The sequence below is a fragment of the Hippopotamus amphibius genome, chromosome 4, assembly GCF_030028045.1.
Source record: "Hippopotamus amphibius kiboko isolate mHipAmp2 chromosome 4, mHipAmp2.hap2, whole genome shotgun sequence".
Taxonomy (NCBI): domain Eukaryota; kingdom Metazoa; phylum Chordata; class Mammalia; order Artiodactyla; family Hippopotamidae; genus Hippopotamus; species Hippopotamus amphibius.
In genome coordinates, this window is record NC_080189.1 from 104,802,096 (window position 1) to 104,825,252 (window position 23,157).

Consider the following 23,157-nt stretch of genomic DNA (forward strand, 5'->3'; position numbering starts at 1 on the left):
GACCCCGCTGGAGCCCTGCGCAGGCACGGCGCCGGGCCGAGCTCCTGCCATCCCGACCCGCTCGCGCCCTCCCTCCCCGGCCTCTCGTCCAGCAGAGCAGTGTTGGGGAATGAGAGGTCCCCAGGGCTCCCTGGGAGGTGGTTTGGAGCTCTGTCTGCTGGGCACAGAAGCGCCCAATCCCTGCACTGGTCTGCGCTGGGTGGAGGGAGGGAGGGAGGGAGCTGCTCGGGGCGGGCCCGGGTCCCGATGGCCCCGCCCACCGGCTCCGCCCACCAGCCCAGGAGGCCTTGGCCCCTGCCAGCTCCGCAGCCTCCTGGGCAGATGCTCCTTTGAAGAGATGCCGCTTCCTTAAAGCCAGGGGGGTGTGGCTCTCTGTGCGGAGTTCCCAGCTCTTGGCTGCGCCACAGGCCCTGAAAGAATGTGTGTCTGTGTGTGTCTTGTGTGTGTACGTGGATGTTTATGATGGTGTGTGAACCTCTGCGTGTGCACATGGCTGTGTGCGTGGATGTGTGCAGGCGTGGATGGCATTTGTGTGTGTGCCCGCGTGAGCAGGTGGGCAGCTTCAGTGTGAGTGATGGGAGCAGGGGAATCTGTGTGCCCTGCTGCCTGGGTGGGCTCCCACCAGGCCCCTCTGCAGGCTCTCGGGCTCTGAGCCCACCTTAACTGAGGAAGGACCCCTGCCCCATAAGGCCCAGGTCAGCCTGCCCAGCGAGGTGGATGAGAGCGGAAGTCCAAGCCCAGGTTTGAAGAAATCCATATTTTGGATGCTGGTGGGCTCCGGGGGTAAAAGAATAGGACTTTGAATCCGGTGAACCTGGGTTCAGTGCTTCTCTCTCCACCTGTGGTCAGCTCAGCCCCCTCCGCAGCAGTCCCAGTGGCCTGGAGCAGGTACAGGTGCAGCGCTGGTGGCTCAGCCCTAGCACAGAGCCAGTCCTCCTCGCTTGCCTTGCCCAGGCCGGCCCTTCTTCACCCCTTGAAAGGGACAGGAGCTGCTCAGAGGTTGCCTGGAGAGACTCCAGGAGAACGGGCTGCAGTCCGGGTTCCGCACAGGGCACTGGGACACAGAGCCCCTTGCCCTTGTCTTCTCCCCCTCCCCAGCCCCAGCCTCTGCACGCTCTGCCGTCCCAGGGTCCTGCCCTGCCCTGCCCGACCCTCACGTCCTGGAGAGGGTGGGGAGCAGGAGGGCGGGAGTTGGAGATGCTGCCGGGTAAATAAGCAGAGCAAGCTGCTCTGATTGGCTTTGGGGAGGCGGACACTGTCTACATAAATGGCAGTCTCATCCTCTGTGCCTTTTAACTGTCACCGAGGAGAAGAGAGAGAGACAGAGAACAAGCACCTCGGGCTGCCGTGAGTACCGCTCTTTGTCCTCGTAGCCTGGGGGCCAGACTCACAGGGGAGGTGAGCTCCTGGTGGCAGGGCCCCTCCGGTTTGGGGACTTGGGGGCAGGAGCCTTGCCTGTTGATTGCAGCTGGGTGGTCTCCTCTGGCCAGCTGGGAGGGACTGTATCCAGATGTGTACAGGTGTGGCATGCTGGAGGAACTTTTTGACAAAATAGGCATCAACGTAAGTTCCCTGCTTTTGTGTGTGTCATGTCTAAGCAACAAGTCAGATAAAGAATCAGAAACTTCTGAGGGTTTTTAGCCTATGATCTCTGAGCCATAATAGCAACATAGCAGAGCGAGTGGAAATTATTTTCCAGGCTGATTCATGGTGTATCTGGAGCCCCATGGAGATCAGGAGGTGGGGGGCAGGGAGAGGGAAAAGATGGACCCTTTGGTCCTCTGCTGTGAAGGGCATCCTCCCACACAATGCTTGTAAAAATCAGTTGGGTCTGATGTTTACAGAGGGCTGAGCACACAGTAGGTGGTCACTAATGGGACCTATGTTATTAATAAGCAAGGAAACCACAGGTGGGGAAGTGGGGGAGGGGATTCTAAAGGCTGCTGAGGGGTCCATCTGCCGAGGGTATGTTGTTTTCTCCGATTTCCAAGGGAAATTCAAGAAAGTGGCTTGGGTTTTCCCCTTCCTCCTATTTTTCTCAAAGGCTCCAAGACTTGGGTCTTTACAATTGGTTTCTCATTTAAATCAGCAGTGTTTTCCTTTTGAGACAGAACCAAAATCAAAGGGGACAATTGCGGCGTAAAACCTGGCCAGGACAGTGGTGACCCTGGAACAGTTAATACATAGGCAAGATGAGGTGCATCTGGGTGTCTCTGAAAGAAAGACATCCTGACATTCACAGCAGCCTCTTCTGTCTCTCCTGGGCCCAAGGCACGTGGGCTGCGGCACACAGCCAGTTGGCTTAAGATAATGAAAATAAAACAAAACCCCTTTAAACCTCCGCAAATTCAAATACACAGCTGGGGGATTTATTTACGTATTTTCCCCTCTTCCAGAGGTTGATTATTCTGAAGGTTTTACTCTGTTAACTCTCCATCTGAGTCCGGTGGTTAAGTTTGGGAAGAGACTCCAGGAAAGTTAGACTCCCTCGATATTTTAGAAGAGTGGTCCTGGGTTTCCCCGGGTCTTACCGGCATTTCCGGATGAGGATGCTCGAGGCGTACGAGGGCAGAGGATTGGCACACAGCCTCCGAGGAAAGGCTGAAATCCTCCTGAATTCTCCGTGCAACTAGGCTCCCTATAAGCGAGGGGTGTGGGGGACCCCAGGCCAAAGAGAAGTGGTCTGGTCTTCAGAGTGCACAGACCCACATGTGAAACCACTGATGAGCTGTGTGGCATCGTCCAGCCCCCTGCTCCCCTAAACCTGTCTCCTCACTTCCAGAGTGGGGATAATTTCACTTCTTTGCAGAGCTGCTGTGAAGACTGAGAGAACAGAGGTGAAGGGCTGCCCCAGGCCCTGTGGTTGGTCACCATTCGGCATTTATCAAGGTTTGGAGGAACTGGGGAAGCAGCCCTGCCTGTTGTTTAGCTTCTGCCTGTTTCCGTTTGCGTGGGGACCAGCCCAGGTGGGGTCCCAGCGCACTAACCTGGAGCATCTTCTTCTGCGTGTGGTGACCGTGTGGGACCCCGACCACACTCTGGGTGCCAGGTGCTGCCTCCCCAGCCCAGGTGGGAGCCCCTGGGGTCTGTGGGCTCTGGCTCCTTGGGTCGTGTGAGGACGCAGGTGGCGGGCAGCCCAGGTGTGCATGGATGCTCGGCCACAGGGCTCGGGGAGGCTGGATTCATGGTCAGAAATGCTTGTGCCGCTGTGCCCGTTACTGGCTCTGTGGCCTCGGTCGAGGCACCAGCCCCTCGGAGCCTTGGTGAAACAGCAGTGATGATACGTGCAGGGGTGTTGAGAGCGTTGAGGGCATAAGGCATACAACAAGCTTAGCAGGTCAGGCAACGATGATGCGTCTGGTTTCTTGGACCATGGGCCGCCAAGGTCCACATGTTCTCAGGATTCAGCTCGGAGGAGCCTCAGATGCAGGCTTCTCAGTAATGCAGGTGACAGACCTGCAGCCGTGCCCAAGGCTAAGTGTTCACAGTGAATCCAGGAGTCCGTGTTTACTGCTGACCTGACTTGTGAAAAAAGTGGAGACTCCTCAGAGCGTGTGCCGGAGACACCGCCTGGATGCACAGTGGCAGGTGTGGCATGTTTGTTCTGGCTGGGACGTCAATATGCATTGTAGTTATGGGGCGTCCCGGCTGCCATGGAAAGAAACAACCAACTGGGACATCATTCATAGTCTCGAGTCTATAGAAAAGGCAGATGGTTGTGACCTTTTATCAACTCTTAATGTGACTTCAGGAGAATAAAAGAAAGGGGGGTAAGGATGGAGGAAAAAATGAGGGAAAAATTTAAGGGAGGAGGTCTAATCTGACATGAAAATAAAATGGAAACAGAGGATGAAAGTTCAAATGAAGATGACTGATGGTTCTTATGGAAATGTTTTAGGAGAGCACACAGGAGTGGAAATGATAAAATGACAAAATTTTAAGCTTAAGTTGAAACTGTGAATGAGTGATAAAAGCTAGCTGAGATAGGGTGTTTGTTCATGCCCACCACGCTGGATGGGGGGGTGACATTTTTGTATCATTCTGATTTTTCTGAAAAGCAATTTGGCAACATGCAAAAGAACTACAAAACTCACACCTCTGAATTCCACTGGGGAATTAGTGTCTCTGAGGGACAAATTTGACAGGGGAATAAAGGGACAAGCGCTGTGATGGGGCGCAAGCGGCCACTTTCCCCACTGCAGTGCTGTTCACAGCAGCCAATAACGTGCCACCCATGTGGGAGGTGACACTGTGAAATTGGCAGGTATTGATAAGGGTACACATGTGCACAATATTAACATAATTATGCTTATGGGGAAAATAAGTGACAAGGGGCTACCGAATGATACACACGTCCTGATGACAGCCATTCGAATGGTCTGAGCTCAGGCGTAAATTGGAACAGTAGCAACTGGTTTGATGTCACTGACATTTCTCTACTTACAAAAAAAAATATTTATTTATTTATTTGGCTGCCTTGAGTCTTGATTGCAGCATGCAGGCTCTTCATTGCAGCATGTGGGATCTTTTTGTTGTGGCATGCAGGCTCTAGAGTGCACAGGCTCAGTAGTTGCGGCATGCAGGCTCTCTAGTTGTGGCACGTGGGCTCTAGAGCACACAGGCTTTGTTGCCCTAAGGCATGTAGGATCTTCCCAGACCGGGGATCGAACCCATGTCTCCTGCATTGGAAGGCAGATTCTTAACCACTGGACCACCAGGAGAGTCCCCATTTCTCTGCTTTTGAAATTGCTTAAGTTGGAAATTTTTCAGCCGGCTTTACATTCCGTCACAATCCGTTTGCAGAGATGTAAGTGAAAATAGTATCTTCCCATGAGAGTAAAATTGAAAATCATGCTATAAATTTCTTTATGGCTCCATCCCATAGAGAGTTGTTGGCCAGGAAAATACTGAGATGGGGAATGTTTATTAACCAGGGACTGGATCGGAAACAGACTCAAAGTTCCTCTCATGTCAGAGGAGCGAGGCTTTCCCCTTGAAATTTAATCAGGGTCCATCCAGGGTGGGTATCCACCCTCCCCACCCCCTGCTTTCTCCTGCCACCTGGTGCTCTGTCTGACCTCATGACGATCTGACCTGCTTCTTTCCTAACATCGGGATCCACAAGTGCCAGACACAGCTTTACAGTCTTGAGTGCCTCCTGTCTGCAGCATCTCGCTGCCAGGTTACAAGGGGCTAAACCGAGGCTCCAGAGGCCACGGAGTTGGCCGACAGCTGCCCAGCCTCTCGCAGCAGAGTCAGGGCTCAAGCCTGTTTGCACTGACCTTAACCCCTGTTCTCTCTACTCCCCATGGCCATTGGGAGGAGGAGCACAGTCTGCGGATTGCAGTGTGGAAGAATCCGGTTTTGTGAAGTGTAGCATGGAACCTCTCTAGTCCAGACCCAGCTGGCCAGAGAGGAGGTGTTTCCTGGGTGTCCAACCCTAACCAGGGAGAACCCACTGCCCGTCTGCTCAGGCCTCTTGGGATTTCCCCTCTGACAGCAAACTCCCTGGAGAAGCTACCATGGCGTGGATCACCAGCCATATAAGTGATTTTGTACCCTGTTTAGAATTCTCTGTAGTACTTAGTGTTATGGCCATTTTACAGATTAAAGATGGAGGCTTGGAAGTCAATTGGCTTGGCCATGGGCACACCTCCCAAAATGTTGCAAGCTCCTTGTCTTCCTAGTTACCATTTGTCAGGAATGTGATCAGGAGCAAGGGAGGCACCAAGGGAGGTTGCCTTGCCCCTCATGGCTTCTAGGGAGCGTTTGGGAAATCGTTCCTGGAAGCTCAGGAAGAAACTGGTTTTTGAAGTTTCTAATCTAGAGGGTTAGTCATACTTTTTTTTTTCTCCAGGAAACCCCAAAGCTGTTGGAGATGCACTGCCCCTGTGCTTGAGTCCAGTGCACTTAGGATGTGGCAGGTGGGGGGTCAGAGCACTGGGTCTGGCCTCTCTGAGCCTCAGCCTTCTTATTTGTTCAGGGGGTGAATATAGTCCTGATAAGGTTGTTATGAAGTTTAATTAGAGCACATGCAAAGAGCTGACACCGCACTTGGGGCCTGTAAGTTAGTATAAATGTTGACCATTTTTTAAAAAATTGTATTGAACTCTGTTGATTTACAATGTTTTGTTAAGTTCTGCTGTACAGCAAAGTGATTCTGTTATACATATATATGCATTTTTTTGGTAAAATATTCTTTCCCATTATGTTCATCACAGGATATTGAGTATAGTTCCCTGTGCAATATACAGTAGGCCCTGGTACTTATCCATCCTGTACATAATAGTTTGCATCTGCTAATCCCACACTCCCAGTTGTTCCCTCCCCCACCCCCCTGCCCCTTGGTAACCACAAGTCTGTTCTCTGTTTCTAAGTCTGTTTCTGTTTCGTAGATAAGTTCATTTGCATCCTTTTCTTAGGTTCCGCACATGAGTGATATCATATCATATTTGTCTTTCTCTGTCTGACTCACTTCATTAGGGTTGTAATCTCTCAGTCCATCCATGTTGCTGCAAATGGCATTATTTCATTCTGTTTTATGGCTGAGTAATATTCCTTTGTATATATGTACCACATCTCCTTTATCCATTCCTCTGTGGATGGACACGTAGGTGGTTTCCATGTCTTGGCTATTGTAAATAGTGCTGCTATGAACATTGGGGTGCATGTATCTTTTCGAATTATAGTTCTCTCTGGATATATGCCCAGCATTGGGATTGCTGGATCCTATGGTAGTTGCATTTTTAGTTTTTTTCAGAAACCTCCATACTGTTTTCCACAGTGGCTGCACCAATTTACATTCCCACCAACCATGCAAGAGGGTTCCCTTTTCTCCACACCCTCTCCAGCATTTATTATTTGTAATGCTGACCATTTTTTAAACCAGTGAGAGAGTCCCTGTTTCAATGAGAACACCCTGGTTTATGTAACGCAATTGTATGAGTGGAAGAAAGTGGTAAGGGTGTGTGCGCCTGTGCGTGCATGTGTGTTCTACGAGGTACCAGACTAACAATTGGAATGACAAGTGGGGGCACCTTGGCATAAAGGACAGACTGCTTGGCAGGACACGTGGGCTCTGCCTCATCTCTGCCACCACGGGCTTCACACCTGGGAAGAACCTAAACATCTCTTCCTCCTGTAAAATGAGGGTAGCAATATCACAGATGTAACAAAGCGTGCAGCGGGTTAGGGTAGCCTGTTTGGGTCTCTTCCTGTCTCTTCCTGTCCCCACCAGACCCCCACAGGCTGTGCTTCCCTGGTTCCCAGGACACCTGGATCCTGGTAGCGTTTTGCCAAAGGGAGGCACTGGTGAGATGTTGAAGGACAGAGGTTTCCACCTCCTTTGTCTCCTCCATGGTGCCAGCTCTGTCTGGGCAAGCCTGATAAAGGTGCAGCTTTGCACAAATGACCTGGGCACCCCATCCCTAAGCATCCCTAAGGCTCCTAAATCCATCGCTGGTAACTAGAGTCTTACATAGCACAAAAGATCTTAGAGGATTTTTTTTTTTTGAGGCAAGTTAACAGACTGGCATCCTTACTGTTAGAAAGCTCTCCTTGCTAGAAGCTTCCCGAGCATCCTGGTTAGAAGCATTTCTCCTGTTGGTTTTATTTATCCTCTTTCTGTCCACAAAGAAACCAGTCAATTCAGAGGAAACTCAGCCAATTTAGCTTTGCACCTAAATTGTTACTTATGTGCTTGAAGTTAAAAAAAGAGTCAAGGTCTCACAGTCCCAGAGGGAAAAGTGTTTTTTGAGACATAATTATAATTTATTTTTCCTGAAATAATGTAAACAAAGTAAACAGTTTTCTTTTTATCCAGATAGGGAAGGAAAGCCAGGAAAGGTTGAGTGAAGTGTCCAGTATCCCAGGGTTTGAAACAAGACCAGGGCTCGTCTGTACTGATAGGCAGGACCATGGACAGACACAAAGCATCTTGGTCGTGGTCCTCTGTCTGCTGGGAGGGGTGGCTGCACTCAGACCCTTGTACAGCGGGCATGGCCGATTCTGTGTGGTCAGTGCCGGGTGTGTAGTCACCACACAAGCTATGCACCAAGGCCCGTGGACACCCAATCCCACCCCACCCCCACTGCCAGGGAAGCATCAGCTAGAGCCTGGTTGGGTTCTTGCCCAACACCTGTAGCAAAGGTAGGATTCTAGTGGTTCAGAGAGGGGGATATTTCCTACTAGGACCACAGGGACTGCTGGGGCCAGAGAAGAGGGAAGCCCAAATCCAAGGTGAACTTCTGGGGCCAAGACTGGGGAAACCATACCAGTTCTGAACCTGCAGGGTTAGAGGCTTGGTGCGAACTAGACACGAGAGGCCGGGGTGGAGGGGTCAGGATTCCCTGGGGAAGGGGCCCATTGTCCTTGAGCCGTGATTGTCTCCTGTGGCTTTTTTCTGGCAGGTACGTGATGGGCTGGTGGCTTAGGGCTATCTTAAAGGTAGAGAGTAGGACCTAATATAGCATGTGTCAGAAACAAAATGTTTAGAGGACAAAAAGATTTTCTGTCCATTCATTGGTTCCTTTGCTCATTCATTTATTCTTTCCTCATTCAGGAAACATTCATAGTATTGCTGTGGTCCAGGGTCTGATTGGTCCTAAGAAAGCAAAATAAAGAGTTGAGGACTCTGCTTGGAGAAGCCCTCAGTTAGCCAAGGATGTCTGTGGAATGATAAAGTATGAAAACGAGTGACTCCCCAGGTCAGCCAGGAAGTCCGAGGCCCTGCAGTGGGGTTCATACCTCCCTGAGCAGGGGGGGTTCACCGCACACACGCGTGCCCCACAGGGACTGCACGTAAAGTACCAGGGCTGCAGCTGCTGGCGGGCGCTGCGATCAGATTATGTCAACAGACGCTGATTCAAGGCCTGAAAAGACATCAGTCATAACCTTTATCATCCTCTACATCTTCCAGCTAATATTTGCCCAGCTTTGGGGGCACGAAATAGCAAACAGCTCCAAAATGAACACAAGATTCTCTGTGGCTTTGCACGAAAAGCCTTTTGGAAAGGTCTTTGTGGAAAAGAATTGGCAAATAAATGACAGAGTGATTCGAAAATAATAATCCTTTCTTATCTTACAATTTGACTGGGAGTATTTCTTTGGGAGGCAAGTTGGTGTGCCTGAAAGTTTATTTTTTCCCGAGGCATCTTGTTTGGCCATTGTACTCTTGCACTCCTGTTAGAAGGGAGCAGCTGGTATTCCAAGACCCCAAGCATCTTTCTTAATTTTTGCACAGCTCCTCACCTGAGCCTTCAGCTTTAGGTGCAGGTGCCCCCCTTTAGTAGGGCAAATGAAGGTTGCTCGAGTATTTACTCTAAAAGGCATTTAAAATAGTCATGCACAAGGAACAAATCACAAAGAAATAGATCTGGAGATCTGACTACCTAAAAATTAAAATTCTTGTAGGTCGGAATAAAATTAAAAGCAAAACGAGGTCCAATAAAAATGAGGAAAATGTCTGCAAAATATATCAGACACATAGGGTACAAGTATTTATTATATTAGAGCTCTTGCAATTAAATAAGAAAACATCTAACACCCTAGTAGAAAGAAGGCAATGAAAAAGCAACTCATAGAAAAAGAAATCCAAAGGACAAAAAAGTGTGAGAAAACTATTTGACTTCATTGATCAAAGTAAAATGAAATCATGGGATTCTTGGCGAATGTTTTTCTTTGTGTTGTCCATGTTTCCTGTTTGGAGAATACAGTCTGTGCTTATTATTCACCGATTTTTCTATATGCAAATGTGACTATTTGCTACAATTCATTTGTAATCCCCACATCAGTACTCATGATGCCTCGTGATACAGCAGGATGAAACATTTGAGTTGCTCAAGGCGTTTATTCCCAGCGGAATCTAACAAGGCAACGCTCTGCCCAGTTGTTTCCACAAGTGGTCTATTTAGTGCCACGTTTTTGTGTTATTCTTGGTGATCTGACTATTTAAAATGGCCCCCAAATATAGTGCTGAAGGGCGTTCTAGGGATCCTACATGCGAGCGAGAAGGCTGTGATGTGCTTTAGGGAGAAAACACGAGTGTTAGATGAGCTTCATTCATGAGCTAGAGGGCTGTTGGCCAGGAGTTCAAAGTTGGTGAGTCACCATATATTAAAGTGTCTTAAAAAAAAAACAAACATAAAGAAGAGTATGTATTGATTGGTTGACAAAAACATGAGACCAGAATAGCACAGGAAAGTGACCTTGCGTTTCCCCTGGGAAAGGTCCAGCATTTGCTAATTCAGTGCTCATGGACACTTTATGGAATGTTGCTGCCACAGAGGACCAGGATCACATGTACATTGTTATGTGAGGAGAAAAGGAAGCACAATTTTTAAAAAGCAGGTTGTGTGCAGGGGGGCATTTCCATCTGGTGATGGAGTCAAGGTAAAGGAAGAAGCCTCGCTGCTGGGACTTATGCTGCCCGGGCTCTGGGCTGAGTGCTGTACTCATACCACGTGACCATCTTCATAGCTTCCGGAAAGATCTGCACTGTCATCTGCTTTTCTCAGATAAAGAGAGAGGCTCAGAGAGGCTCTGTCCCACAGCTAGTGGAGAGCGAGGCAGGACTTGGACCAGGGCTTGTTATTCAAGTTGGGATGGACCATGGAAATTAATGTGTGCCCTGGTCCATTTCACGGATGCAGGCAGAAAAAAAAATGAGACTGAGACGTGGCGTTGTCTTCAGTTGAACAGCTGGTGAATAGTAAGACAAGCGCTTTGCTGCAGTCTCCAAATCCAGGGTCGTATCTACCCTGTCTGGACGTGGAAGGAAAATGCTTGCAAATTGCAGTGTCGGTGGGCTCCAGGGTGTTTGGGTCTCCGCCCAGGCAGCCCCAGCGGTCAGTTTGCTTGGAACTGCCCCACTCTGGGCAAAAAGTTGTCGTGTTTGCCAACTGACTTTTTTTCTCCCTGTGCAGGTTTTGCCCCTAAGGAAGCCTGGTCACCATGAATGCAAGCGAGTTCCGCAGGAGAGGAAAAGAGATGGTGGATTACGTGGCTGACTACTTGGAAGGCATCGAGGGACGCCAGGTGTACCCCGACGTGGAGCCCGGCTACCTGCGCCCCCTGATCCCCGCCACTGCCCCCCAGGAGCCAGAAACATTTGAGGACATCATTAAGGACGTCGAGAAGATCATCATGCCAGGGGTAAGCCTGTATCCAAGGTCAGAGGCTAGGAGGGCTACAGCTAATTTGACATTTACTGGGTGTCTGGCAATTCACATGAATTATTTCACCTAATCCTCACAACCATTTCCTTGGAAAGAAACTTTGTTATTTCTGTTTTATACCTGAGGCAACTGAAGCCCAGAGAGGTTGGGTGACCAGCCTAAGGTCACGCAGCTAGTAAGTGATGGAGCCAGGATGGCAACCCAGGCTGAGTGAGTTCCCAAGGCAGTGACTATGCTTTCCCCCGAGCCCCACAATTACTGAACCAACTTGGGTCTGCTCGCCCACATGCAGTAAAGCCAATCTACTGACATCGGGTTGTGGTGAAGGAAAGTACAGCGTCTATTGTAGAGGCTCCAAGCAAGTTCTGGACAGCTAGTGCTCAAAAAGCCCGAGCTCCCTGATAGGTTTCAGGAAAGCATTTTTAAAGGCCGGATGAGGGAGGGGTGTCCTGGGTTAAGTGATCAGCTTGCACACAATTTTCTAATTGTTGATGGTGAGGTTACAGGGCAGTCTCACAGGGGTTAACAGTATCAGTCCTCAGGCTCCAGTAGGTGGGCACTGTGCGCTTATGGGCATCAGGTAGTTAATTTCTTCCATTTGGTGGGGGTTTTAGCATCTGCAAAACAACTCAGGAAATGTGCATCAGATACTATTATCTGGGCACTTCAGTGAGGAACTACAGCAGAGGATATGGGAGAGGGGTCTGCCCCGGAACAGCCCCATCGGGTCCTGAGACCCTGGAACTGAGAGAGTCGTCCCATGACTGTGGAGGAAATGAACCCCTGGTGGCTGGTTTCAAGTAAGTTAATTGCCCCATATAAAGCTGTTTTGTGTTCAGCAGAGGGGAAATCACGTGTGTGGAAGAAATGTTTCGTTTATTTTATTTGCGAGTGGGCTGCGTGGTGCTGTGTCCGCCCAGCCCTGACCACCAAAGCGGGCCTCTTTGTCTGAGGCCAGTGAGCCTCGACGTGGGCTGTGCCCGGGGCCACAGACAGGAGTGGGGAGGACCAGGACCAGGTGTCCCCTGAGAGTCCCTCAGAGGGGAGCAGACAGCTCCAGTTCAAAGGAAACTCCACTGTACTTCATCCTTGCACGGTGAGATGTTCCCTGCCCAGGGCTCACCTAAAAGCGAGTGCACTGCTGTGGCAGGAGGGGTCCCAGACCCTCAGCCTCACCCCCTCATCTGCAGTCAGGACCTCGGGGCCCGGGATCTCAGGGCGTGGAGCCCCCGTCCACGGGGCTCTCTGGTCATCCCTCAAGCCCGGGGCACCTCCCCTGCTCGTCCTCCTGGGAGTTCCCATGACATTTGTGCTTTGAGCTGAGCTCAGGATTCCGGTTCTCGCCCGCCCGGAGGCTGTGCGAGTACGAGAAGCTGCTAGGCATCAAATCCCTCCCGGGAGTGTGGTTAAATGTCAGGCCCTGGGCTGTCCTGGCTGCTCTGCAGCTGCAAATACCATGGCTGGCAGCTTGGACAGCAACATCCACTTCTCAGGGGGCTGAGGCTGGGCTTCCAAGATGAAGGTTCCCGCAGATTAGCGTCCAGGGAGGTCCTCATCCTGGCATCTCCTCCCTGCAGAGCGGAGGGGGAGGAGGGCACCCTCACCATCTCGTCTTACCCATCACCTCCCAGAAGCCGCACCTCAGGGTACATCTCCCAGGGTTAGGGCTTCCACACAGGAATCTGGGGATACACGCTACAGATCGTGACAGGGGGCAGGCGCAGGGAGACTGTGGAATCCGGAAGCTTCTGCTCCGTTAGCCGGGAAGCGATTGTACAGGAGAGTGAGGGGACAGCAGGAAGGCGGCTGAAGAAATGTCAGAAGTCAGAACTCTTTTTCTTTTTTTCTGATATAGACTATTTTTTTTTTTTTGGAGCAGTTTTAGGAAAAACAATCTCATAGCAGAAAGAGATGGGGCCTCAGGGGCAGTCCCCTCACTGACACGTGCTTCTGGCCAGAATTTAAAGCAGGGGTCTTCTTAGAGACTTGGTTGGCCATGGCAAACCCAGCACCCTGGGTCCCCTGCCTGCGGGGCCGGACTCCCGGGCCCAGAGTGACCGCCGTGTCCCTCCCAGGTGACGCACTGGCACAGCCCGTACTTCTTCGCCTACTTCCCCACGGCCAGCTCTTACCCGGCCCTGCTCGCCGACATGCTGTGCGGGGCCATCGGCTGCATCGGCTTCTCCTGGGTGAGTGTCGGGGGATCCTGGGGGTCTTGGGGATGCCCTGCATGGAGATACGGAACCAGGACTCAGCCGGCACGCAGGTGGCGGTGCCCCCTCGGGAGGGAGAGGGACTCAGCCCAGGAGCCTCATGCGGGCCTTTGGAATTCGGGGGAACAGAGGGGGAGTGATGTCCCACATCCGAAGCCAGGTCTGCACAGCGCTGCGTTTAGAGGTGCTTGGCTTGAATTCAAACCACAGTGGCGGCCCTGGGGTTTCTGCAGCCCAAGCCCGGAATCTGTGTGTCTGCCAAGCAGAACAGGGGTCTCTGTACAATCTGCAGCTTGGGGAACACTTCTGCCCTTGTCCCATCCCCTCTGTTCGCGGCCACGGCTGCCGTGCCGAGAGAGACCCCAGCCCAGCAGCAGTTGGTGCCAAGAGCAGGGGCCCGGCCCTGCTGCCACACCACCCGCCTCAGGCCCATCTTATCTGCAGATAAAAGGGCTCGAAAAATTCCCAACTCAGCAGCTCGGGAAAGAGTCCTGCCTTCCCAAACACAGTGCCCAGGAGGAGGGCTGCCTGCTGACCGTGCCCGGGACCCCACGGCTGCCCACACCCTGGGACGTCCCCCCAGGCCGGGGTCTGCTCCTGGCCCTTCGGGTCCAGAGTGCTTCCTCGCTCGTGCCTCGGAGCGGCGTGGACTCCTGACTCCTGGCTCGTGGTGAATGACGGGCTCTGGCCTGTAGGGAGATGTGGGCTCCTGAGCTGCCCGCTGCTCCCAGCACCCCCCGACCCCCAGTTCCCCACCCCACCCCCACTCCTCTTTAGGCTGGGGTCCGGACTTGCTGGGGGAGTGGGCCCCAGCGCCCTGAGGGGCAGGGTTGGAGGGCTGCCCCCTGTCCTGCCTCGAGCAGCAGGAAGCTTTTTGCAGGGGAGCCGACTGGGCGTGGCCAGCGTGGCCTGGGGACCTTCCTCTGTCTCTGCTGAGCACACCATCCTTATGTGAGATACCACAGCAGACTCCGCTCAGCTCTGCCTCTCCACTGCCATCCTGGCCCTCGGGGGGACGGCATCTGTCCTGCTGTGTCTGTTCTTTGTGAGAACTGCCCGGTGCTCTGGGGCCTTGGAGGGCTGCCTCGCTGTCTCTGAGGTGCACCGGCTGAGCCCCGGGTTCTGGACGGCAAGGCAGGTTCCCGCGCCTGGACCCAGGCTTGGCCAGGATGGGGTGGGACCCTCCGGGTGGGCTGACCAGCAGTGCGTGGAGAGCTGGGGCACGTGTGGGGGCCGAGAGCACCCGGGTCACCACAGTAAGACCCACGTGGACGGGGAGGTCCGTCCACCCCCAGGCGGAGCCAGGGGCCAACCCGCCCCTTCCCGAGCACAAGGAGGACCATCCCCAGAGCAGGGAAGTCAAGATCAGAGACCTGAGGGGGCTCCCAGGACATCACCTCCTCCACTCTGCCCATCTCACTCCTCCCTCTGTGACTGTGGACCAGGGTCCACCAGTGAGCCTTTCTAGATCCTTCCGTAAACAAACAAGACAGCTGAATGAGTGAGCTCCCAGTGCGGGCGCAGTGTGCCCGGGGAGCAGGTGATCACCGTGGTCAGTGCCTTCCTGCCCAGCCATCCTTCCTGAGTCGTGGCCAGAGAGCACATGTTTGAAAGTTTTGGGGGGCATTTGAATAGCACCTGGGATTGGGCAATTTTAGTCTAGGGGTCAGTGGAAGATTAAACCCTGATGCTGCTCTTGAAATTCTGTAAGACCTGGGCCCTTGCTCCAGCAGCAGCCCCTAGAGGTTTGCGGTAGAGAAGTGCGGGGGAGTGGAGGTGATGTCACCAGGGACCCGAGCCTGTGGGTGAGGCAGGTAGAGACATGTAAACCCCTGCAGGCAGTGAACTTGTACTTCCAGTGGCCAACCTGGGCCCCAGGGAGTGTGGCTCCCTCCGTGGTTCTCCAGGTGCCAGAGGGAAATGGAAGATCATGTGTGCCAGCTCCCAGCACCTAGGTCCCCCCAGTGATCCTCGGTGATGCCTTGGGGCTGCTTGGGGGAGGGGTCCAGCCTCTGCCACTGCTTCTCCAGGAAATCCGTGATAGGAGAACCTACCTTCAAAGGGATTCACACTCAAGGACAGACCTTTTGAAAATGTTTAAACCCTTTTGCTAAACCAATCTCTCAAAGTGAGGGGAGTAAGGAAGTTTCCCCGTTTGTCACACTCTTGATCCCAGGCTGGTGGGAAGCTGAGGGCCGCCAGCCTCTGGTTCATCCTTTCCTCCCGCCCACAGGCCGCCAGCCCAGCGTGCACGGAGCTGGAGACCGTGATGATGGACTGGCTTGGGAAGATGCTGCAGCTGCCCGAGGTGTTCCTGGCTGGGAAAGCGGGAGAAGGGGGTGGTGTGATCCAGGTAAGGCAGCGGGGCGGGCCCAGCTTCTGGGGTGCACGGGCTCCGCCAAGGGCAACAGCGGCAGGTGGGCTAGAGGCCCTCCAGCTTCCTGTGCCCTGATGTTTCTTCTGCAGAATAGGCAGAGCTGAGCCTTAGGAAAGCTCTCGATTTGCCTTTGGGCCCCTGGGCCAGGCCCCTGCTTACGGTGCACAGAAGAGTGACTGTCGCTTCGCTGGTGCGTAGAAATGAAGACAGCAGCAGTGGAGATCAGTGTGGTCCCCGTTGCCCGCCCACGTGCCGGAGCACTTCCCAGGCCTGGACTCAATTCTCACAGCAACACTCTGATTAGGGGCCGTGTTAAGATTCCCATTTCACAGGCGAGGAAATAGGCTCGGAGCAGTCGGGGAACTTGCCCATCGGTTGCTGGCGGCTAAGCTCTAGGGCCGGGGTCTGAGCCCACACCCATCAGACCCCCCACTCAGGACCATCCTCTGTGGCAGCTGTGAGCACCTGCTGCAGGGGCTTCTAGAGAGGGCTGCACCTGTGGGAACCCACCGCTCACCTAGAGACGCTGCCTTTTCTATGCGGCGAATGAGTTCATCCTCTTCACCTGACGCGTACCTTTACGAGTGGCTGTGTGCAGAGGGCACATCAGGGGACAGGCACAGTAGAATGTCTGCAGCACAAATGCCACTAAGAAAACTTGGACTTCTTGGTGTTTTTCTTTCCTAGCAGGGAAGAGGGATGCTATTAAACCCACCGCCCTCCCGGGGGAAAGCACCCTTTACTTTAGAGAAAAGGGAATTTCTGTTTTCAGAGACCATTTCTCGAAGGCTCTGAGAATCAGTCACGGCAGCTGTGATTGTGTTCACTCGACGAGGAGACCTGAGGCCTGGGTGCCTCAGTGTGAGGTCACCTGCTGGAGTTCCCCAATGAGATAAGAGGCGAGCCCCAGTCTCCAGCCTGTGGCTGCTCAGCCAACCAAGGTTTTAAACTCCCATGTGTTAATTTTCTGACAAACCTATTATCTTACAGTTCTGTAGGTTGGGGGTCCGACATGGATCTTACTGGGCTACAGTCAGGGTTGACACCTTGGAGGGTCTGTGCTTGCCTTTTCTAGTTTCTAGAAGCTTCCCGCATTCCTGGGCCACGGCACCTCCTCTGTCTTCAAGGCAGCTGTGTTCCATCTCTCTGACCCTTCTTTCATGGCCACGTGTCCCTCTGACCGTAGATGACAAAGGTTCTTCACTTTTCAGGATCCATGAGATTAGATCGGGTCCATGCAGATGATCCAAGATAATCCCCCCTTCCCTCCTGCCAAGGTTCTTAACTTAATCACGTTGGCAAGGTCCCTCTTCTGTGTAAGGTGGAGAGTCAAGGCTTCCAGGATGAAAGCATGCCATCTTCAGGAGCCCTTCTTCTCCCGAACGCAGCCAGTATGGGTCAGGATCACGGAGGGAGTCCCACTCTCCCCCCACAGATTCAGACTCAACAAGTCCTAGGAAAGCCCAGGACTAAGCAATCATTGTGATGCAGAGATGCTGACATGCCCTTTGATAAACAGGCCTTGTGCCGTGACCTCTCTGTGACCCATGGCCCGTTTATTCTCTCAAAGTAACTCTTCCGTCAGACCTCTTTCTTATGTTCGTGGTGGGACGCCTGATGTGATGACGGGTAGTGAGACCCGTCAGCACAGGGCAGGTGTTAATGGTAGATGGTTTTTTTCATAAGGGATATGCTATAGGTTGGTCGTATCGGAGTCCTGGCTAGGATGCTAGGATTCATAAAAGAGATGGTCAGGACCCGGGTTTTGATAACGAAGTTGGCTGTGAATCATTCTGGCAGGTAGGGGTTGTGGGTGGTTGTGAAGATGTTTGTTATGATGATGTTGGCAGATTCTCTAGGAAAAACAGATTGAATGGGCTTGCTGCAGGGTCCCTGCTGAAGCCGGAGAAGAATTCTCCCTCTGTCAGGTCGATTGGGGCCCAATGGTTTCTGCCAGGGCTCTGATGAATCACATCATGGCTTGGGGTTGGGCTGGAAAGATGCTCTCACGTCATAAATGACTCTGGTTGAGAGCATCACTGTTTATTAGCAGGACTGATGAGAGGATAATTGCTGTGTCACTTGGGGTGAATCAGTCCCACTGCCTCTGTCCCCTCCTGCCTCCCCCTCCTTGGTCGCAGCACTCTCCCTCCTACACCAGTGATGCTGAGTGAGGCTGATGAGGACGAAGTGTTAGCCGTGGGTAAGCAAAGCTTCAATACGATGCTGTGAACGGGACTTCGATGTAGCAGCAACAATGATTTTTCTCGCAAGGGCAAACACTTCAGCCACCCTGGACAGTTTTCTGCTGCTCAGAGGTGATGCACCCTGGCAACCTTGGAGAAACCACACACAGAGAGCTAAGTTCCAAGCCACTTCCAGCCTTGGGGAGGGGGCAGCTGCACACAGCCCCCGTCTACTCCCTCCATCAGCTGCATCTCACCCTGAGGGGGTGTCGGCAGCTTTCCAGTCCCCAGCACATTGGTCCTGATGCTCTGGGGTGTCACTGCCAACAGAGAGCAGAGCCCAGGGGGTAGACAGAACAGAAAGTGGCCGCAGTAAGAGCAGTAGAGGGGGCTGTGACGGGGGCCTTTGTGTTGAATTCTGTTCAACTCAATTCCGGGCCTGGGGGTGATCTGACAGCTCATGACAGCCTGGACCTTTGTGGTAGACTTACGTTTTCTTTATGATTCCACACATTTTGCCAGGATCTACTTTTCCCACTTGTGCTGTTCATCTTGCATCTGCCCCCAGCATCTGGGAAGCCCTATTAATCTGAGACTCAGCTCTTCCCCCCCACTCGGGGACGTTCTTCTTCCACTATAATTTAGTCCTTGTCTCTGGGCCACTTCTACTCTGTTTTTCAGGAGCTTCAGTTTTCCACGGATTGGGCACCTCTTCCATAAATTTCTAGCTTCCTTTTGAAATGTCCCCCCCTTTTTTGTCATTTTTCCCCTCTGTGTTTTGGGGGAATTTCTCATGATTTTCTTTCCATAGTCGTCTCCATTTTCCACATTGCCAATCAATTGCCTTTGATGTCAGTGTTGGTTCTGTTATTAAAAGTGTCATCTCCCTTCTACTTATGAAAATTAGACATGCATTAGAAAAATGAAAGACATGCAGAAACATTTGGGAGCAGCTTCCTCTCAGTGTTATTTTAATACCTCTGTGTGTGTGCGTATATGTGTGTGTACGTAATATAAATGGGGATATATAAAATAAGTGGGGATAATGCAATATATCACACAGATTTTCTGTGTGGTGTTTTACTTACTACTTTATTGTGAGCATTTCCCATTGTTTAACTAGTCTTTGAGACTATTATTATTGCATGATTTTCTATGATGTGTCACAATTTATATAAGTAGGAGATACAGTATATATATCGTGTCACATCTTTCCCTCTTATAAATCATATTCCAAAGGACACCCTTTAGGATGAAGGTCAACAGTCTCCTAAGAAGCTTTCTGCTGGGGCTCCCCTGCTTGAGTCCATATTCACCACCCGTGCTCCACCAAAATTAAAGCCAAACAAAAATAAAAAGTTTTTCTGGGTCACTGGAGATTATAACTAAAACAATTTCACGTTCAGTTCTTTTTCAGCAGCCCAAGCTGATTCCTCTCATTTGATACTTCTCAAAAATCTTACAAATACCCCACCATCCAAGGTGTGTGTATTATAATAATAGCTAGTTTGTCCTGAACACGCACTCTGAGCTAGGCTGTGTTTTAGCTTTATTTCTTATGTTTTATGTACTCATTTTTCAACCTCCAAATATTTATGAGGCTTGACTGGATTATCAACAATCTTTTTCACAGATGAGGAAACCAAGGCCCAGGAACTTGGTGCATGGGGCCCCAGGGCCCAAGCTAGTTAGAGGCAAGGCTGATGCACGTGTGAGCTGGACCCCAGGGTGTCCCAGCCGCCTGTCCCAGACCCTCTGCTTGGGTGGGCATGCTGCCGCGGGCTCCATCTTTAAATTACCTTTTCCTTTAAAGACAACCCCACTTTCTGGAAAAGCAGAGGCCCTGGCATTTGTCTGGGAATAATCCTGACATTTCTAAGCCCAGGACTCAATACGGTCCTCCTCTGAGCCCCGTCCAACCAGTTCCCTGGAGGGGAGCAGCTGATCGTGTCCGCATGTGAGGCAGGAAGCCCTCCCTTCCCACAGACAAGGCTGATTGTCTGCAATTTGTGAGGTCCTGGAGTGCCTGAGCCTGGTGACGGCTGGGGTGGGGGGGCCGGATGCAGGGGATGCTGGCCCCTCAGAGCCGTAATCACAGCTGCCAGGCGTCGGCTGTGATGGGCGTCTGCGTCAAATGGCAAATCATCCTTTGAGCTGGACAAACGGGGCCATGAAAATGGTCTCTTAATTGGGTTTGAAATCTCCCATGGAAGAAAAGCCCGTTTCCCGCCATGTGTGGGGTGACACTTGAAAACCCAGAAGATGAAAGGATGTTTCTGCTCACAGCATCCGCGCACACCGCACTTCTTTCTGCCTCTTAGTGGCCTTGCCATGGCAACCTTTGTCTGTGGCAGGAAAGCAAAGGTATCATTACTGCTCTCGGAGCAATAGCAGCCGTCCCTGCCCCTCCCTCGGCCCAGATCTGCTTCCCGCAGAGGCCGGGAGACCCACTCACCCTCCTGCCCCGGTCACCAAGCCATGCCGGCCGCCCCGAGCCGTGGCACTTGTGGGTGCTTGGCTGACAGTTATTTCATCGGGCACTTTTTGTTGTTGTTCTCGAGGTTCTGTTTCCACTTCTCATCCACACTTCTCCTTAATGCTTACTATATTTAGTGAACCTTCTTTTATAAATGTGTAATGACCCTTTCAGCTATAACTATCCCTGTCAATATTTTCTTAATGTTTTCTAATTCCACATATAAGTGATACCACACAGTATTTGCTTTGCTCTCTCTGGCTTATTTCACGTAGCATAATGCCCTCCAGGTTTATCCATGTTCTTACAAATGACAAGGTTTCCTTCTTTTTATTAAGGCTGAAAAATATATATGAATACATTTTATATTATGCATATATATCTCACATTTTCTTTACTCCTTTTTCACTTTTAAATTTTTCCTGGAGTAGAGTTGATTCACAATGTTTTGTTAGTTTCAGGTATACAGCAAAGTGAATCGGTTATACATGTACACATATATCCATTCTTTTTTAGATTCTTTTCCCATATAGGTCATTACAGAGTACTGAGTCGAGTTCCCTGTGCTGTACAGTAGGTTCTTATTAGTTATCTATTTTATACATAGTAGTGTGTACATGTCAATCCCAATCTCCCAATTTATCCCTCCCCTACTCCCCACCTGGTGACCGTAAGTTTGTTTTCTACATCTGTGACTCTACTTCTGTTTTGTAAATAAGTTAATTTGTACCCCCCCTTTTTTGATTCCACATATAAGCAATTGTTGGGCATTTTTTTCAAAAATCATTTTTTGTTGCCTGGAGACGGGGAGTTTTCTTTCAAGACATGAACAGAGCCCAAAGGAAAACCCACAATGAACTACTGTGTCGACTCAAACCTTTCCTTAGAGTGTGGTTCAGAGGAGCGTGGACGTTGCGGGGTGATGAGAGATCCAAGCCTGCAGACAGAAGGTGGCATCAAGGAGGGGCTGCACTCCCAGGGGAGTGCGAGGGGAGTCGAGAATTCCCGTCCCACTGTACCTTTCAATGAGCTTTCACGTTCCACGTCAGGTGAGGATGAAGAAGGCTGTAGACAGGTCCCTGACGCGGGAGATGTGGACACGGGAGGAAAGCAGTCACGGGGTGGGGGAGGGGCGCATGTGAGGTCCAGAGCCGGCCCTCGGGGGGCTTGGATTTCTTGCCGTAGCTGATTTAGCTTTGCCAGCTGTTTCTTTAGCTGTATCTAAAACCACGTGGTCTAAATCCATGTCTAAAATCATTGCCAGTGAAAATGTGACCAGAAGAAAATGTAAAACCCATTTTAGAGGCTGAATTGAGAGGATAACATATGTGTATATATAAGTCCATGCATTATAGCTACACAGCTAAACAGAACTATGAGTAAATATCTTTAAATTTCACCTGTCTGGGACTTTCTTGGTGGTGCAGTGGTTAAGAATCCACCTGTTAATGCAGGGGACACAGGTTTGATCCCTGGTCTGGGAAGATCCCACATACTGTGGAGCAACTAAGCCCTTGAACCACAACTACTGAGCCCACATGCCACAACTACTAAAGCCCGTGCACCTAGAGCCCACACTCCACAACAAGAGAAGACACTGCCCTGAGAAGCCCATGCACCTCAATGGAGTAGTCCCCACTCACCACAACTAGAAGACCCAATGCAGCCAAAATTTTTTAAAAAATTAAAAAAATTTTCACCCATCTTCCTGATGGATATACATTGGCTTAGAAGAAAAAGTAAAAGCATTGAAACAATAAAAAAAAAATAGGAAATCAGGATCAATGAAAGGAGGACAAGAGAGGTTAACCTCTTTATTTTATTGTATATTTCTCTGTAAAACTCTCAAATCTTATACATCTTCTTCTCATAGTCAACAGAACTCTACCTTTACAATTTTTTCTTTCTAATGGTAATACTGTTCAGCTCGTGGTTTCTTCCAGGATCTACTAAGACTCTGTGATCATGAGCTGGGGGAACAGGAAAATTGCTTATAAATGCGGGGAGGTCCCAGCTGGACAGGTGTGAGCTCCCTCCTAACCACACCACTCATCAGCTGCTGATTTGGAGCAAGTTGCATACCCTCTCCGAGCGGAGGTTTCCCACCTGAAGATGATAAACTTAAAAATGGGATGATTTTGCACATTCGATGGGCTGACAGGATGGGTGCTGTATCCATATTCTCTCTTACCCCATCCCACCCTCAGAGGAGTGGGTTTTGCATCCTTCTTGGCTACTTTGCCAAAGTAAGTTGTTGATATTAGTTGTGTTAGCTTGTTACAGCTGCCACAACAAAGAACCGCAGACGGGGCAGCTTAAACAGCAGACACTGATTGTCTCACAGTCTGGAAGCTGGATGTCTGAGGTCAAGGTGGCAACAGGGCTGGTATCCCTGGAGGCCGCTCTCCTGGGCTGGCAGGCAGCTGTCTCCTCCCTGCGTCCTCATGCAGCCTCTCCTCTGCCTGTGCATGTGTGTGTCCTCAGCTCCTCTTCTTATAAGGACATCAGCCAGGCTGGATCAGAGCCCCCTCTAAAGAGCACTAAGTTAGTGATCTCTAAAGACTTTGTCTCCAAATATGGTCATATTCTCAGGTTAGGCTTCAACACATGAAATTAGGGCTTCAATACATGAAATTTGGGCACCAGCCTGTAACATTAGTGACTGAGGAAAATCCTCCAAGGCAATTTCTGAGTCTCAAAAAAGATGTAGCCATTCATAAAAGCATACAGA

General features: G+C 51.0%; 1 protein-coding gene across 8 annotated transcripts in view; it reads left to right on the top strand.

The window, feature by feature from the left end:
* Positions 1-1,296: 1,296 nt before the first annotated feature.
* The window catches only part of DDC (dopa decarboxylase), a 68,086-nt gene continuing 46,225 nt past the window's right edge, over positions 1,297-23,157 (top strand). Inside the window, exons 1-4 of one of the 8 annotated variants that reach the window (XM_057731821.1) lie at positions 1,297-1,347; positions 10,923-11,151; positions 13,250-13,363; positions 15,621-15,740. In XM_057731821.1, the coding sequence (XP_057587804.1) occupies positions 10,951-11,151; positions 13,250-13,363; positions 15,621-15,740 (435 nt within the window). In that variant the 5' untranslated portion in view covers positions 1,297-1,347; positions 10,923-10,950. The other 7 variants (XM_057731822.1, XM_057731818.1, XM_057731820.1 and 4 more) reach the window with 7 other exon arrangements.